General features: G+C 47.0%; 1 protein-coding gene across 1 annotated transcript in view; it reads left to right on the forward strand.

Annotated features, from left to right (window-relative positions):
• Positions 1–18,171, forward strand: part of LOC309526189 (uncharacterized protein) — a 48,966-nt gene that overhangs the window by 7,415 nt on the left and 23,380 nt on the right. Inside the window, exons 4-12 of the mRNA XM_082212104.1 lie at positions 1,444–1,466; positions 2,369–2,490; positions 3,416–3,448; positions 5,426–5,937; positions 11,349–11,948; positions 12,487–12,582; positions 14,843–15,073; positions 15,377–15,399; positions 16,262–16,377. Of these exons, the coding sequence (XP_082068230.1) occupies positions 1,444–1,466; positions 2,369–2,490; positions 3,416–3,448; positions 5,426–5,937; positions 11,349–11,948; positions 12,487–12,582; positions 14,843–15,073; positions 15,377–15,399; positions 16,262–16,377 (1,756 nt within the window). The remainder of the gene's footprint in view (positions 1–1,443; positions 1,467–2,368; positions 2,491–3,415; positions 3,449–5,425; positions 5,938–11,348; positions 11,949–12,486; positions 12,583–14,842; positions 15,074–15,376; positions 15,400–16,261; positions 16,378–18,171) is intronic.

The raw sequence follows: 18,171 nt of genomic DNA on the forward strand, positions 1-18,171 counted from the left end.
TAGCACACCTTGGCTACTTCCTCCCTGCTACTTGGTTTTTAACTTCCGGGAACTTTTGTGTTGTTCTACAGGGGAGCAGTCATATATGAGGGGCTGCTGCAAACTTAAGAACTCCCTCCCCAGAGAAGCCAGGCTGGCTCCTTCCTTTCTGTCCTTCCAGTAATAATAATTATTATTATTATTATTATTATTATTATTATTATTATTATTATTTACACCCTCCCCATCTGGCTGGGTATCCCCAGCCACTCTGGGCGGCTGCCAACATAATGTTAAACATTAAAAACTTCCCTAAACAGGGCTGCCTTCAGATGTCTTTTAAAAGTCAGTTACTTATTTACTTGGCATCTGATGGGAGGGCGTTCCACAGGGAGGGTGCCACTACCAAGAAGGCCTTATGTCTGGTTCCCTTTAACCAGTGGCAGAGGATGGGGTGTGTGGTGGGTGCGGCTCGTCCTGGGTGTCATCCCTGGGGAGGGGGGTTACAGCACAGCGCTGCTACCTCCGGGACGCTTGCTGTGGGCGGCGCCTCCGGTATGCCAGCCCCGCCCCCACGGGCACAGAGCAGATAGCTCCGCCTCTGCCTGTAACCTCACTTTTCGCAGTGAGGGAACCGCCAGAAAGCCCTCGGCGCTGGATCTCAGTGTCCGGGCTGAACGATGGGGGTGGAGATGCTCCTTCAGGTATACTGGACCGAGGCCGTTTAGGGCTTTAAAGGTCAGCAACAACACTTTGACTTGTGCTCGGAAACGTACTGGGAGCCAAGGTAGGCCTTTCAGGACCGGTGTTATATGGTCTTGGTGGCCACTCCCAGTCACTTCCAGGTGAAAACCCTTTTATTCCAACAGGCTTTTGGGAACTGACTGCTTATAATGCTTGCGAACATGATCCCTAGCTTGTGAGCATGGCACCAGCATTCTGTGGGGCATGCTGACATCATGCGCGCATGTTGCGAGGCATGCAAGCACGGCATGTTGACGTCGTTTGGCCAAGCATGCATGGTCCTTTCTGGCCCATGGCTCTGGCTGGGTGACTATGAACTGCATTTCATGAATGCTAGGACGCCAAGACACTTAGAAGTTAGGTCATTCTAGGGAACTGAGACATCCCGTTTAGCAACTAGATGGGGAGGAGGATGTTTGGATAAGTCCAAATATTCAGAAAAAGTGAGCACTAGGGCTTGAACGAAGCATTCTGTATCAATGAAATTATTTGTTTCCATTACAATCTTGAATCTGTGGTTCTTTGATATTGCGTATGCCTCAGTTTGACTCAATCAGAATCAAATTTCTCTGCATGTTTTAGAGGGGAGTGTTTTGCTTTGTGTTTAGCCAAAAGATAGATACGCCTCTCTGTCTCTCTCTCCCTCCCTCCTTCCTTCATTCAGACCCACACAGTATTCTGCAGAGAAGTGACCCAAATGACTTCTTTCTTTCCCTCTAGGATATTGGAAGCTTCTTACAGAGGTAAGCAGAAAATAAAAGAAAATGATCCTCTCACTATTGTGAGTAATTAATATTTACATATTAGGGTAATTACTTTTTAAATATTCCCTTAGAGAAATTAATTTTCAACTATACAACATGTTTCAGACTCCTGCAACCTCTTTCTCATCTAAAAAAAATATGCAATCACGTTTTATGATGATGAAATACCCAGTCACCCATACGGAAATACACCCATTATGGAAATACTGTACGCCACATGATTTACAAGTATTATTTCATTTTAAAATAACATAATAATGTCTTAAAAGAGAGGGCAAGTTTTCACTGGGTAAGCATTCCTTACCCTCATATAGTCTGTGCATTTGTTGTTTAGTCGTTTAGTCGTGTCCGACTCTTTGTGACCCCATGGACCAGAGCACGCCAGGCACTCCTGTCTTCCACTGCCTCCCGCAGTTTGGTCAAACTCATGCTGGTAGCTTCAAGAACACTGTCCAACCATCTCGTCCTCTGTCGTCCCCTTCTCCTTGTGCCCTCCATCTTTCCCAACACCAGGGTCTTTTCCAGGGAGTCTTCTCTTCTCATGAGGTGGCCAAAGTATTGGAGCCTCAGCTTCAGGATCTGTCCTTCCAGTGAGCACTCAGGGCTGTGCATATATATAAACACACACACTATTTTTCTCTTTTTAAATGATTAATTTTAAATGGGCCTAATCCTAAAATCTCTCACTGTCCAATGATTTTATTTTTCATTCACTTCCAACAAAGTAGGGGTGACATCAGGAACAAGAGCAGAAGGAAGATCAACATTGAGATCTGCTGCCCCTGTGGATTCTGCCACCTGAGGCAGTCGCCTCACTTTGCCTCATGGGTGGGCCGGCCCTGATTGGAAGGAAGGTGGTTGATGTTGTTCTTCTCCATCAGGTCTCAAGCAAAGGAGATGTTTGAGGCTCCTCCTGTGGCTTTTCCTCCTGCGCTGAAGTGGAAGATCTGGGATTTCTGTGATATAAATCCCTTTCTGGAAGGTGTCATGAAGCAGTTCAGAGGTACTAAGAATGGCTTCAATGGTTTTATAGTGGGCATTAAAAAAATATATGTTCGTGGAAAGCTCCAGGTCACTTGTAATATTAGCTGGGCCAGGAAGATGGAAGATGGGACGGCCAGCTGAAAAAGCAGCAATTTTATTTCATCATGAAAAGGGGAGTGATCAACCTGCAAACTACAAACTACCCAGCATTGCTGAACAGTGCAAGCCTTGCACTGTCAGAAAACATTGTTCCATCTGCTTCAGTATTGTCTACACTGACTTGCAGTTCATTCCCCTGGTTCAGGAAGGCTGAGCTTGCTTGGAGTGGCTGTTTCAGCAATGAAGCTGCTCAGACCAAGAACTTCTATTCACCCCTTCCCGTCTCTCAAACAGGCCTTGATTCACGCAGGTGCTTTAATACACCTCACAGCCTCTCATACTGCTAGCCAAGAGCTGGAGGGCCCCAAAGCTCATGCCTGGGCTGCAGTCTATTCAATTCCTGGGCACCCAAGAGGGGAGCAGGAGGTATCCAAGAGCCAGTCAGTAACTCTGGCAAGTGAGATCTCTGATCCTGGGCCAGGGGTGTCTGGATCTGACAGCTCCTCAAGGCTGCTGGTGATGGAAAGATCTGTTGGATGGGAGGCAGTTTTTCTCTAAGGAGACACCATGTCCTTATTCTGGACATTGGCACTAATACATCCCCTCTACTTATCCAAGCAGTAGTGGTGTGAAAGCCAACATGGTGGCTTCCAGATGCTTTTGGCAACAACTCCCATCAGCCTCAGCCAGCATGGCCAGTGCTTAAGGATTATGGGACTTGTAGTCTGGAGGACACCTCTGGTTGCCTGACCTCTGATATAATGTTATGAGTTCGTATTGTTGTTACCAGATTGTTATAAGGACACTGGTGTGGCGCTAAGTCTCTGCTCCCTTTTCTTGTCTAGACTCTCTGGGATCAGGACTTCAGCTGAGAAAAGGTATGTAATTTCAGGGTCTGCTGGAAGCACAACTCCTGGGAGAGATGGGCTTTTTTCTCCAAGTGACCAGGCCATTGGGCCTACTCTGTCCATGTCAGTTCTCCCTGGCTAGCACTTTCTATGTCTGCCATACATGTTTCTGCTGCTTCCAATGAGCTATAACTTTTACCTGAGATTTCACATTCACTCTCTTCTGTGGGCAGTGATAATTTCCAAGTTGCTCAAGGAGGCAATACAGACAGGTTGAACATGGGTGTTGGCACACGGCTTAAACACAAGCAGGCAAGTCCGCTGCCCCACATCCGATCTCCAGCAAGAGGCAGTCAACAGCATGAAATGCTGTAAGCATACAGAACCCAAACTCAGAGCATTGTATGTCTGCCTCTGCCTCAAACTTCAGTTTTTCTACATGGAGAGATACCTAGATGATATCCTTAACTAAGTGTGTGGGGTGGAGGGACTCATGCCCCCATTTCTGGACCTTCCCAATAATTTTAGCCATTTAGCCAGGAATCTCTCCGACCAAAATGATACTGTGCCAATTAGGCCTGTGAAGGGAGAGCTAACCAGCCCGTAGTCCAGGCATCAGAAAACCAAATACAGTGGTACCTCGGGTTACATACACTTCAGGTTACATACGCTTCAGGTTACAGACTCTGCCAACCCAGAAATAGTACCTCAGGTTAAGAACTTTGCTTCAGGATGAGAACAGAAATTGTGCTCTGGTGGCGCGGCGGCAGCAGGAGGCCCCATTAGCTAAAGTGGTGCTTCTAGTTAAGAACAGTTTCAGGTTAAGAACGGACCTCCAGAATGAATTAAGTACTTAACCTGAGGTACCACTGTAGAAGGACATGTTTTCAACTAGTACTTAAAACTATACAACATGGACAGACCCTCCAAGTGTCCCTATTTTCCAGGGCCATCTATGATTTTGAGAAGCCATCCCGATTTCTGATTTGAGCCCAGAATGTCCTGCTTTTCCTTAGAACGTCCCTATTTTCACTGGAGAAATGTTGGAGGGTATGGAGTTATCCAAACCCTGAGCCGTCTGAAGGCAATCCTGTATAGGGAAGATTTTTTAAAATGTTTAATGTTTTGTTATGTTTTTATGTATGTTGGAAGCTTCCCAGCATAGCTGGGGCAACCCAATAAGATGTGTGGGGTATAAATAGTAAAATTATCATTAAAGAATGGGACGTCCCTAATTTCATCGGATAAATGTTGGAATGCACTGGGCTACTATTACTGAGAAAACAATCGTTCAGTATTTAATAATGTTAAAGTCACAGACATGTCACTTAATAAAAGTCGTGGCCCTTAGTCCAGCCATTTATTGGCCTGGTCTTTGTTGAAATCTTGGCTAAATGTTTTAGCTATGGATCACTGGGTAGCCTTTAGACAAGCCACTCTGAAATATGGGGATAATAATAATTCTGTTTTGCCTTACAGAGTTGCTGTAAACATTATAATTATATAATGCATGTGGCACACATGTGAATACCTGAAGGAGCATCTCCACCCCCATTGTTCTGCCCGGACACTGAGGTCCAGCGCCGAGGGCCTTCTGGCGGTTCCCTCGCTGTGAGAAGCCAACTTACAGGGAACCAGGCAGAGGGCCTTCTTGGTAGTGGCACCCACCCTCCCACCAGATGTCAAAGAGAACAACAACTACCAGACTTTTAGAAGACATCTGAAGGCAGCCCTGTTTAGGGAAGCTTGTAATGTTTAATAGGTTATTGTATTTTAGTGTTTTGTTGGAAGCTGCCCAGAGTGGCTGGGGAAACCCAACCAGATGGGCGGGATAAAAATAAAAAATTATTATTATTATCTGTATTATAAATCAAAGGATGCATCCCAGTCCTGGATGAGGTCCTGTTGATTTCAGAGGGTGTTGTTTTTCCCTGTTACGTGCCTAGACAAAAGTCAAGTCTCCCAGCTGACCTTGTTTGCCTTCTCTTTCCTCATCTGCCCCCACAGAAAATGTAACTTTGGATCCCGACACAGCAAATCCCTGGCTCCTCTTGTCTGAGGATCGTAAGAGTGTGAGGCGAGGAGGAGAACGTCAAGTTCTGCCCGACAGACCAGAGAGATTTAACAACTATTATTACGTGCTGGGTCGTGAGGGGTTCACAGCAGGCAGGCATTTCTGGGAAGTCACCGTGGGGAGCGATGAGGGGTGGGCTGTGGGGGTTGCCAAAAGTTCTGTCCAGAGGAAGCAGGTGATCACTGCTGGTCCCGAAGAAGGAGTCTGGGATCTGGGGAAGTGGGGAGGCGCATACAGGGCTGCCTGTCTTGGTTCACGGACTGTTTTGCCCCTGAGTTGCGAACCCAGGAGGATCCGAGTGACCCTGAACTGTGAAGGGAGGCGGATGGCCTTTTACGATGCCGATAGAGCAGCCCGCCTCTGCACGTTCTCAGCAGCCTCCTTCTCAGGAGAGACCCTCCAGCCCTTGTTTTCTGTGTTCAGTAAGGGCCATCTAAACCTGCCTGCCTAAGGGAGGAGGCAGACAAGATGGAGGAACCCCACGCTGTCACCACATGCATGCTGCTTCCTTCCCAGGAATGAGCTCAGAGGTTACTTTCTCCCTGAGGAGAAGCCATATTTGTAGAACAGTGGCTGGCTGGCTCTTTCACCGCTGGTCCTGCTCAGGCCAGGTGTCTAGGAAGCACTGTCAGAAAGCCTGTAGACCCTGTCCCATGCTTCAGTCAGTGTTTCCTCGGGAGTCTGTGGCCTGGGTTGGTTATGAAACTCAGATGTAAGAAAGAAATTCCTGTGTCCGCCTAGGTCTTTCACTAACCTTCCCAAGATGGTCACGTTCAGCTTGTAGGTGATGCTGGAAGCCAGGATGGTGCTGATCTAAGGAACTCTAGGGGATGGTGGTACATTTCTATGTATACAATTATTTCCATTGAAATAGTCTGCAGCTAATAGTTGGGCAGATCCATCTATAGATTTTTAGAGAGCGCCTCTGCTTGTACTTTTGTGTGTCTGGACATATTTGGGGTTTTTGTGTGTTAACCCCAGTATGGTGTAGTGGTTAAGAGCGATAGACTCGTAATCTGGGGAACCGGGTTCGCATCTCCGCTCCTCCACATGCAGCTGCTGGGTGACCTTGGGCCAGTCACACTTCTCTGAAGTCTCTCAGCCCCACTCACCTCACAGAGTGTTTGTTGTGGGGGAGGAAGGGAAAGGAGGATGTTAGGCGCTTTGAGACTCCTTCGGGTAGTGATAAAGCAGGATATCAAATCCAAACTCCTCTTCTTCTTCTTTTATCAAAGATTTTGCTTCTTGTTGCTCTTTTGTCATTTGCACCTCAAAAATCGTAACAGCCTCTCAATACCAAAGAAACACAACGAGTGAATAGTAAGAGAACCCACACAAGTAACACTGACGCAAAACCCCACACATACACTCTAAGTAGAATAGAAGCATTGCCACCACACTCACCATTCCCCATTACAGTGGTGCCCCGCAAGACGAATGCCTCGCAAGACGGAAAACTCGCTAGACGAAAGAGTTTTCCGTTTTGGAGGTGCTTCGCAAAACGAATTTCCTATGGGCTTGCTTCACAAGACGAAAATGTCTTGCGAGTTCCTGCTGGGTTTTTTTCCTCCCCCCCCTTTTTCTAAGCCGCTAAGCCGCTTATCAGCTGATCCGATCAGCAGATAAGCCGCTAAAAGCCGCTAATAGCGCTAATCCGCTAATCCGTCAATGGGCTTGCTTCGCAGGACAAAAAAACCGCTAGATGAAGAGAATCACAGAACAGATTCTTTTTGTCTTGCGAGGCACCACTGTATAAGAATATTAATGTCCCAGTATCCTTTGTATCCTCATTTGCTGCACTGATGCTTACTTACCATTTTACTGTACCCTTGAGTGTATGTGTCCTTACATGCTACACTGATATGGTTTGGTTCACAATGTACTGTATCAAATGTACCTAGACTATGTTCCCCTTCTGCTCGTCCGTTACATTCTCTTTCGTTGCATCGTTGACTCTAAAAGCTCAACTTACTGCTGTCTTGCTGCTGTAACAATATACTTCATTTATTTGCATACATATTGCCAAATTTGTCACATATCCGTACTATGTAAAAATGGCTGCCTAATCATGCCAAAGGCATGGGCTCCCTTTCACCAATGCACGCATTGGGGAGCAAATAAATTACCGTTTTTTTCGCTCCATAAGACGCACAGACATTTTCCCTTACTTTTTAGGAGGAAAAAAGTGTGCCTTATGGAGCGAAAAATACGGTAGCTGGCAGCTTACTTAGACAACGCCTCGCCTGTCATTTACTGTTTTTTCTAACTTCTCATTGTTCTGTATTGAAAATCAAAGGTATAAATGTAAGAGTTTTCTTTTGTTCTGAATTCTCCTCCATCGCCTGTTACGTGAGTGGGAACCCTGTTGCCAACAGTCATTCTTTTAATAAAAGATCAGGTTTACAGCCGCTTTGCTTTAATTATTCTGGTCTGGTCTCTGTTTGTGCTTGGGTTAACCCAAGTAACACGGTCCAGGTCCGGTCCCAAATCCAAGTCTTCCATGAGGAGTCAGTCCAACAGAGCCAAGGCAGGAAACCAGGCTAGGTCAGGCACAGGGTAACAGGCAGGTTCCAGCAAGCAGCAATGTTGCTCCCACAACCCGGGGCAGGGTCCGGCAGCCTTTTATCTTTGACATGGCAGCGTCCAGTCCTGATCCCCCGGTGACTCACCTCCCTGTCTCACCCAAAGGCGAGCACTCCTCCTACGAATACTCAGGTCTCTCCTTCTCTCAGACCTGAGTCTCTGCAGCTCGGGAGATGTCGGTGGGTTACTAGACCCAGAGGCCGCCTCAGCCTCTCCTGACCCAACTGCTAGTGAAGCAGCTGTAAGTGATGGCCCAGCTAGAGGCAACAAGGTAAAACTTGTCTCACAATAAATGAAACAGAATTGTAGAAAACACAACCTGAAAAATGAGACAACGCACATGTTCCTGTACACTAAGAAATCTTTAATAAGAATATAAAAAAAAGAAAAGTATAACAGCCCCATACACCACATAATCCTGCCTCCAGGAACTGCAGTGACGTAGCCAAGGTATGATATCCTATGTAATGCTCACAGCAACCCTGTGAAGTAGGACAGGCTCAGCGGAGAGGTGTTGACTTACCCAGGCCTCGCAGAAACCACCCAATCCCTTGCTATCAGGAATGCCGATGAGGCAGCGTTGGCTGGCATGGAGAGAGGCCTTAATTTAATGTGCCACACATCCCTCAGACCTTCCCACTTGACAGGAAGTATGAGGAGAGGGGCTTTGAGTCCCTAAATAGGATTTGTATTACCTCAACTTTGGCCAACCACCTTTCCCAAACTAGCTGTTCTCCATGTAGAGGTAGAGAAGAGCAATACTTTATTTTATTTTGCCTGGGGCGGGGAGTTAGAATTCCTGCTCCGTGATTGCAGTCATGGGATTTTTGTCTATCACATGATGGTGTATGTTTTGACTCCACAGAGTGCGGAGTTACGGAGACAGGATGTTTGTGTTACTGTGTTCCGTGAATGGGGACTATTGTCCTTCGTTCTTTTTCTCTTTGCTGCCCAATGCTAGAGAGAGAGAGGGAACCATGTTGCAGTGCTCCTATATGTAAATAAAGTAGATTAGCCAAAATGCTGAGTTGCTGAGGTCTGTTACGCAAGCTGTGAAGACTCTGCGGATCCCTAAGTGTACCGATGTCTGTTGACATCGGTTGCTGTGATGTTCGGGCAGAAGAAAGCTTTTGAAGCTCCCGAACGAAAGACCAGGAGGGAGGGAACATGCCAGTCGGGCATGTGTCTCTGCCAGGGTCCTACTAGAGAGTAGGACAAACTCCTGACAGGGTATACATCATCCATACCATAAAGATCCCTCATTGATAAGATGACTGCTGATGTGCCTTCCACCTCCATGATTCTATCACTACTGAATAAACAAACTATGAGCAGTGTTTTAACGCAAGTGGAAAGCATTTGGTGTCATAAGAATGTAAGAGGAGCTCATCAAGATGTGTGGGATGTAATCCACTGAGAGCAGTCAAGTACAACATTCCTTGTTTTGCTAGAGTGGACATGCAAGGGAATGTTTGGTCCAGCCAGTCCAAACTTCCTGTTCCTCCTGGCCTGAAGTATCCTTCCTTGCATGTGACTAGTGACCTTTCCAGACCTGGTAAAAGGACAAGGCATGCTGCCACTCTCCCTCTTTTCCATCTTCCTTTTGTCCTGCAAACTTCCCGGACTGCTAACTGTAGTCAATCCACATATGGGGTAAACCTGTTTCTTTATGTTTGTAACTTTAAGCCTAAAGCCTGCCTTCAGATATCACACTGTGCTCTGCCTGATCGTGAGTAAACTTTCTTTTTATTGCTTATGAATAAGACTGTGGTGCCTTTATTCTTTTAGGAGGGAATTCAAGGGGTCTTTGGGATGCGGGTGGTGCTGTGTGTTAAACCACAGAGCCTAGGGCTTGCTGATCAGAAGGTCGGCAGTTTGAATCCCCGCGACGGGATGAGCTCCCGTTGCTCTGTCCCTGCTCCTGCCAACCTAGCAGTTCGAAAGCACATCAAAGTGCAAGTAGATAAATAGGTACCGCTCCGGTGGGAAGGTAAATGGCGTTTCCATGCGCTGCTCTGGTTTGCCAGAAGCGGCTTAGTCGTGCTGACCCCATGACCCGGAAGCTGTACGCTGGCTCCCTCAGCCAATAAAGCGAGATGAGCACCGCAACCCCAGAGTCGGCCACGACCGGACCTAATGGTTAGGGGTCTCTTTACCTTTACAAGGGGTCTTACCAGGAAAATATTAGAACATATTTCAATCTGGACAAGCCAGATTGAATTGCGTATTGTCTTAAGAAACTCACACAAGTTTGCAACTAGTTTTCTGCTGCGTAAAAGGGAATGCACTCTGCTAAGTAAAGGAACTTGCTAGCGCAAGTTAGGAAGGATATTAATAAACAATATATCCTCTCCTGACACCCTGAACATTCCCACAAGATGCTTATGGCAGGGCTGGGTCGAAGGTAGGTTGGAATCTACTGACAGATCTCCAGTAACACAGCAACAACTCAAGAGCTTGCCATCACTGCAAAAGCTGCTGGAGTGAGGAAACCAGGCGTGGATTAATGTGCGCATCTCTTGAGCTTGGCTCTGGGGCTGATGACAAATTCCTAGGCTGAGCACATGCTCAGAGGCACTCTGTTCCTCAAGAGACCACCTTGGCTGTGAGTCCTGGAATACCTGCTGTCTTTTGCAGGCCTTTTCCCACCTGGCCCGGGAGTCCTGGATGCTTTAGTTGGCATGCCTGCCCTGCAGGGGGTTGGACTGGATGACCCTCAGGATCCCTCCCAACTCTACAAGAAAGGGCAGGGATCTTGGATGTCTCTTAGTGCAGTCTCAGGTCGTTTAGCCTGAGCTTCCACAGCCACTGCCCGCCAGGAACCCCTATGGGCAGGTTTGGCAGCAACAGCAGCAGGTATGTTCTAGAGTAATATTTTATTTTATTATTTTATTTTGTTATGTTATTTTATTGCTAATCATGCTGCTTTAAATGTGCATTTCATATTTGACTTCCTTTAGTAATGCTTTCTTTTGAAATGTTTAATTTTTGCGTTAACTTTGCTGCATTAAATACGCTCTGTAATCGACCTTTGCAACGTTTTCTTTTGACATCTTTAAGTTGATATTTTAGTTGCCTGCTAATTATGCTGCTTTGAATGTATACTCTCTCCATGTGTGCGTGTGTGCGTGCGGAGCATACAGATGGGAGGAGCTTAAGAGGCTCCGATTGATTCACTGACTTTCAGTGCGATTTGAGGATGTTGTGAAGTTCATAACAATACAAAAAAATCACTTGTCTCCAGCTGTCATCGGAAAATGCCTGCCTAAATGAACAGCCAGCCACGAACGATTTCCCTGTTGTTGTTGTTTTTTAAAAAACCCATTGTTAGAGACTCAGGAGAGATCTTGCGTCACCTCCTTCCTGCAAAGGAAACACGCCCAGTTGCTGGCAGACAAGAAAGAAAGCGAAAGCAACTTTCTTCCAGGCGAAGCTGCAGCCATGGCTGCTTCTGGGGGTCCCGTGCAAGATCTCTTCGAGGAAGCCACTTGCTCCATCTGCCTGGAGTATTTCAAGGATCCAGTGATCATCCCGGAGTGCGGGCACAACTTCTGCCGATCCTGCCTGATCCAATATTGGGGGAAATCCGAAGGAGAGGCTTCCTGCCCTGAGTGCAGGAAAACAGTTCAGCAGAGGAACCTCATCCCCAATCGGTCGCTGGCAAATGTTGCAGAAAAAGCCAAGATGCTCCGTGGGGATTTCTGTGGAAGAAAGCGGGCGGAGGGAAAGGAAAGAGTCTGCGAGAAACACCAGGAGCCCCTGAAGCTCTTCTGCAAGGAGGACGAAAGCCCAATCTGTCTGGTGTGTGAAAGATCCAAGGAGCACAAAAGCCACGAGGTGGTTCCTCTAGAGGAGGCGTCCCAGGAGTACAAGGTAGGAAAAGGCAGTGGGTCTTGATGGGGGGAGGGCAGGGCACGGCTGGGTAACATGAGAGAGCAAAAATGGTGGGAAATGTTTATAATCTATTATGATTCAATTTGTAAATGTCTCTGCTTTCCTCCAAGGAGAAAGACCCCCCAAAACACAAACACACACAGGTTATAGTATTTATTGTATTTTAGTGTTTTGTTGGAAGCCGCCCAGAGTGGCTGGGGAAACCCAGCCAGATGGGCGGGGTATAAATAATAAATTATTATTATATTATTACTCTCTGCTCTAATGTTGAACAGCTCTTCAAAACCTGGAGCTTGAGTTGGTCTGAAGCAGTCTCTCAAGGGGATGGAGGGAGTTATGTTAAACCAATATTGGATTTGGTTGTCTTATTCAATCCACTGGGATAAATAAGTGGGAATCTCCACAAAAGACCCTGGAATGCAGGACAGCCATATTGTTCAACTTCCCTCTTGCATGCATCCTAAAACTCAGCAGGAAAAGAAAATAGAACCAGACTGGAATTTTGTTTTGTCTTCAGAACCAGATCTGTAGGTGCTTAGGCCATCTGAGGAAGGAGAGGGAGAAGATCATGGCATTTAAAATGGACGCTGAAGAGGAAAGCCAAGACCTGCTTGTAAGTGTCAACATCCCTGGGAAGCCCAAAAGTATTGTTACAAGCACCCCACTCTCTGAGCGGTGAAAGCACTTCCCTCCGGCTCAGTTTGATTTCCCCTCCTTGGTATTTGTGATACATGGTTTTATTTAAACATCTGTAGGCTGAGCATAATGGGATGCGGGTGGCGCTGTGGGTTAAACCACAGAGCCTAGGGTTTGCCAATCAGAAGGTCGGTGGTTCGAATCCTCACGACGGGGTGAGCTCCCGTTGCTCGGTCCCTGCTCCTGCCAACCTAGCAGTTCGAAAGCACCTCAAAGTTCAAGTAGATAAATAGGTACCGCTCCGGTGGGAAGGTAGACGGCGTTTCCGTGCGCTGCTCTGGATCGCCAGAAGCGGCTTAGTCATGCTGGCCACATGACCCGGAAGCTGTACGCCGGCTCCCTTGGCCAATAAAGTGAGATGAGCACCGCAACCCCAGAGTCGGCCACAACTGGACCTAATGGTCAGGGGTCCCTTTACCTTTACCTTTAGGCTAAGCATAAGATAGAAGGGCTCATGGTCACAGCACCAATGGATCTTGCTCCCCTCTTAAGTTTCAAGGGGGACCCCAGATTCGTAGCTTTAGTTTCAGCACAGAAAGAAAGGCAGACATCTCCTGACTTCCCACCTGCACTAGCTAGTTGTTTCCATGGTACCTGTGCTTCACCAACTCCTTAAATATGTAAAAAGAATGCTTAACAGGCTGTGCTGGGGCTATTAACTATACAGACACCAGACTAATCACTTCAAGAGTTCCTTCTACTACAGACCCCCATCTTATGTTATAAAAACGTAGACATGGAAGAGGACAGCACACACACACACCAATAATCTGGGTTGCCCCAGCCACTCTGGATGGCTTCCAACAAATTATGAGATACAATGGTGCCCCGCAAGACGAATGCCTCGCAAGATGGAAAACTCGCTAGACAAAGGAGTTTTCCGTTTTGGAGGTGCTTCGCAAAACGAATCTCCTATGGGCTTGCTTCGCAAGACGACAATGTCTTGCGAGTCCCTCTGGTTTCCCCCCCTCCCCCCTTTTTCTAAGCCGCTAAGCCGCTTATCAGTTGATCCAATCAGCAGATAAGCCGCTAAAAGCAGCTAAAAGCCGCTAATAGCGCTAAGCCGCTTATCAGCTGATCCGATCAGCTGATAAGCCGCTAAAAGCCTCTAAAAGCCGCTAATAGCGCTAATCCGCTAATCCTTCAATGGGCTTGCTTCGCAAGACGAAAAAAACCGCTAGACGAAGAGAATCACAGAACGGATTCTTTTCGTCTTGCGAGGCACCACTGTATCATCCAAACCACCACCAGTTCTATAACAGACCTGTAACCAAGAATCAAGGGGACGCGGGTGGCGCTGTGGGCTAAAGCCTCAGCGCCTAGGGCTTGCCGATCTAAAGGTCGGCGGTTCGAATCCCCGCGGCGGGGTGCGCTCCCGCTGCTCGGTCCCAGCGCCTGCCCACCTAGCAGTTCGAAAGCACCCCCCGGGGGAAGTAGATAAATAGGTACCGCTTACCAGCGGGAAGGTAAACGGCGTTCCGTGTGCGGCTCTGGCTCGCCAGAGCAGCGTTGTCACGCTGGCCACGTGACCCGGAAGTGTCTGCGGACAGCGCTGGCCCCCGGCCAATAGATGTGAGATGGGCGCACAAACCCCAGAGTCTGTCAAGACTGGCCCGTTCGGGCAGGGGTACCTTTACCTTTACCTTAACCAAGAATCAATATCTGGAAAAATGAAATGCAGAAATATATGTTTTGCTACTACAGTGCTACCTCGGGTTACATACGCTTCAGGTTACATATGCTTCAGGTTACATACGCTTAAGGTTACAGACTCTGCTAACCCAGAAATAGTGCTTAAGGTTAAGAACTTTGCTTCAGGATGAGAACAGAAATCGTGCTCCGGCAGCATGGCAGCAGCAGCAGGAGGCCCCATTAGCTAAAGTGGTGCTTCAGGTTAAGAACAGTTTCAGGTTAAGTACGGACCTCCGGAACGAAAAACCCAAGGTACCACTGTATTTGGAGTGGCCAGAACTCCCACCAAAAAAAGTTCACAAAAGAGCATTCCAAAGTGGTGGGTGGGTATATGCAAGGTTTTGTGAACATTGGTGTGATGTTTCCAAAATGTCAAAAGAGCCCTTTTAAGGGAATTCTCTTAACTGACCTGAGGCTGCAAAGTCAGGCTATATTCAATCCCGCTGTTGGCAAGCTGTCCTTATTTTTCTGCCTACTTGTTGCAGAATCAAATGGAAGCAGAGATGGAAAAGACAGTGGCTGAGTTCAGACGTCTACACCGGTTTTTGGAAGAACAAGAAAAGCGTCTTCTATTACAGATGGCAGAGGTGGAGAAGGAGATCGCCAAGAAAAGGGAGGAGCAGCTGGCCAGACTTTCCGGGGAACTCTCCTCTCTTGAAGGCCTCATCCAGGAGGTGGAGGAGAAGCTTCAGGAACCAGCGAGTGAACTCCTGCAGGTCAGGCCTGGTCTTGCTTCTGAGCTTCCTAACTAACTGGTTGTGGGATGCTGAGTCCGAGGGCCCTTGCTTGCCAGTTCACAGATGGGATGGGCTTTCCATCACTTGGCATCCTTCTCATCTTGAAGGTTGATGTTTAAAGGTTAATGAAAAAGCAGAAGGGTCCGTCTTCCTGGGCCAGCTCATAATCAGTATAAAAGTATTGAGAGAATAATCCTCTCCCTTTTCCCACCCTGTCTTTCTCTCCCTCCTTCTGTCACTCTGAATTGCCTCCACTGAATTCAATCTCTTCTTTCCTTCCAGGACATTGGAAGCTTCTTGTGGAGGTAAGCACACAAAAAGCACTTCAGGTTGGTCGGAAAACTCATTGCACTTGTTGAAAAACTGTTATTCCTCCCCCATTCTCTCTTTTAAAATGGTTCACGTTAAAAGATTCTAGTCCTCAGTGTCTAAAGACCCTATGTTTCATTCACTTCCAGAAAATGAAATAACATCTATTTTTACATTGTAGCATAATCCTTTTGCTTCTATATGTAATAAGTCCTTGCCTTTGGGGCTGCATCATAATTTGTGCACTACAGTGGTACCTTGGTTTACATGCGTTTCAGGTTACATACGCTTCAGGTTACAGACTCCGCTAGCCCAGAAATAGTGCTTCAGGTTAAGAACTTTGCTTCAGGATGAGAACAGAAATTGTTCTGTCCGGCAGCAGGAGGCCCCATTAGCTAAAGTGGTGCTTCAGGTTAAGAACAGTTTCAGGTTAAGAACGGACCTCCGGAACGAATTGAGTACTTAACCCGAAGTACCACTGTACAGCAAAACCTCGGCTCCCAAATGGTCAAAAACTGAAAGTGTCTGTTCCGATTTTCGAACGTTTTTTGGAAGCCAAACATCTGGTGCGGCTTCTGATTGGGTGTAGGAAGCTCCTGCAGCCAATCGGAAGCCGCACCTTCGTTCCTGAACTGTTTTGGGAGTCGAACGGACTCCCAGAACGGATTACGTTTGGGAACCAAGGTTCCACTGTAGATCTGCAAGCCACCTGCACGCTGCTTTTCATCATGTGCTAAAAACCCTGATCTCAGCTCACCATGATGTGGAGATTTGCTGACATCAAGATGAGGCACCTGGCTTTTCAGAAAGCTCATTGCGTTAGAGGGATGGTGAGTTGACCTTGTTCTTCTTCCCTAGGTATCAGGAGAAGTTTGAGGATCCCCCTGTGGCTTTTCCTCCTGCCCTGAAGTGGAGGATCTGGGACTTTGGCGATATAAATCCCTTTCTGGAGGGTGTCATGAAGCAGTTCAGAGGTACCAAGAATTTAAGAAAAAATGTTCAAAACAGACTGCTTATCTAAAAGGATGGAATACTTCCATATTGCTGAACTAACAGGGAGGATAAGAGGAGATATGGTACAAAAAGTGAATAAGGAGTGGGCTATCTTTAAGGAATACATCAAAATTTATGTGGGAAAACTAGGATTTCTGACAGATATTGAGTGAATCCAGAAAATGATTAGAGTGAAAGGCAAATAAAGTCAAGATAGAAGAGATTAAAGAAATAATGAAACGTGTTTAAGTTAGTTGGAAAAATAAAGTAGCGTAACAAGAACGGCTGGAGGTCAAGTCTGGTGGGTGTCTGTGTGGGGTAGGTGTGTAGTATGTTGATATGTACAGTATAGGTAGGTACAGTGGTACCTCGCAAGACGAATGCCTCGCAAGACAAAAAACTCGCTAGACAAAAGGTTTTTCCGTTTTCGATTTGCCTCGCAAGATGAATTTCACCTATGGGCTTGCTTCGCAAGACAAAAACGTCTCGCGACTTTGTTTCCTTTGTCTAAAAACAAAGACATGTTTTGTTTATAAAGTTAATTTATTTTCCCTTCAATTTTTGAACTGCTCTTTACAGTATGTGTGACTTTAAAGAGCAGTTAAGAAACTGTTGTTGTACCAAATTTGGCTTTGTTTGGACTTTTTTTGACCATAAGGTAAAGGTAAAGGTACCCCTGCCCGAACGGGCCAGTCTTGACAGACTCTGGGGTTTGTGCGCCCATCTCACATCTATTGGCCGGGGGCCAGCGCTGTCCGGAGACACTTCCGGGTCACGTGGCCAGCGTGACAAAGCTGCATCTGGCGAGCCAGCGCAGCACACGGAACGCCGTTTACCTTCCCGCTGGTAAGCGGTACCTATTTATCTACTTGCCCCCGGGGGTGCTTTCGAACTGCTAGGTGGGCAGGCGCTGGGACCGAGCAGCGGGAGCGCACCCCGCCGCGGGGATTCGAACCGCCGACCTTTCGATCGGCAAGCCCTAGGCGTTGAGGCTTTAGCCCACAGCGCCACCCGCGTCCCACAGCGCCACCCGCGTCCATAGGAACGCATTAATTGATTTTCAATGCATTCCTATGGGATTTCGTGATTCGCAAGACGAAAAATTCGCTAGACGACAAAACTTGCGGAACGAATTAATTTCGTCTTGCGGGGCACCACTGTCTTATATAGAGTAATGTAGGTATGTTTTATGTTATGAAAATAAGATAGTGTGTTATGTATGTGTATTTTGTAAATGTATATGTAAATAAATTTTTTTGGGGGGGTAAGAAAAAATGTTCATAAAAGGCTCCAGGTTGCTTGTCATATTAGCAGTGTCGGGAAAATGGAAGAGCTGAGTGTGAAAAGAAAAGGCAATTATCTTCCATTATGGAAAAAGGCTCTGGTCAAAGCTCCCTCCTACAAAACGGAGTCTACTCATTTATACCTATTAGTGCTTCAGCATCTGCCATTGCTTAAGGATAGGAGCAGGGAGTGAATCAGCAAAGGAACCTGCTTCAGGTTGAGTCAGGCCACTGCTCCATCTCACTCAGTATTGTCTACACTGGCTGGCAGCCACTCCAGGATTCCAGGCAGGAGTTTCTTCCATCCCTATCTGGAGATTCCAGGCGCTGAAGCTGAGACCATTTTTGTGTAAAGCTGGTGCTCTTCTACGAAGCCATGGCCATTCCCTGCCACAAGCAGTAAAGGCAAAGGGACCCCTGACCGTTAGGTCCAGTCGTGGCCGACTCTGGAGTTGTGGCGCTCATCTCGTTTACTGGCCGAGGGAGCCGGCA

The sequence above is a fragment of the Podarcis vaucheri genome (assembly GCF_965113315.1).
Source record: "Podarcis vaucheri genome assembly, chromosome: 2".
In the NCBI taxonomy this organism is placed as follows: domain Eukaryota; kingdom Metazoa; phylum Chordata; class Lepidosauria; order Squamata; family Lacertidae; genus Podarcis; species Podarcis vaucheri.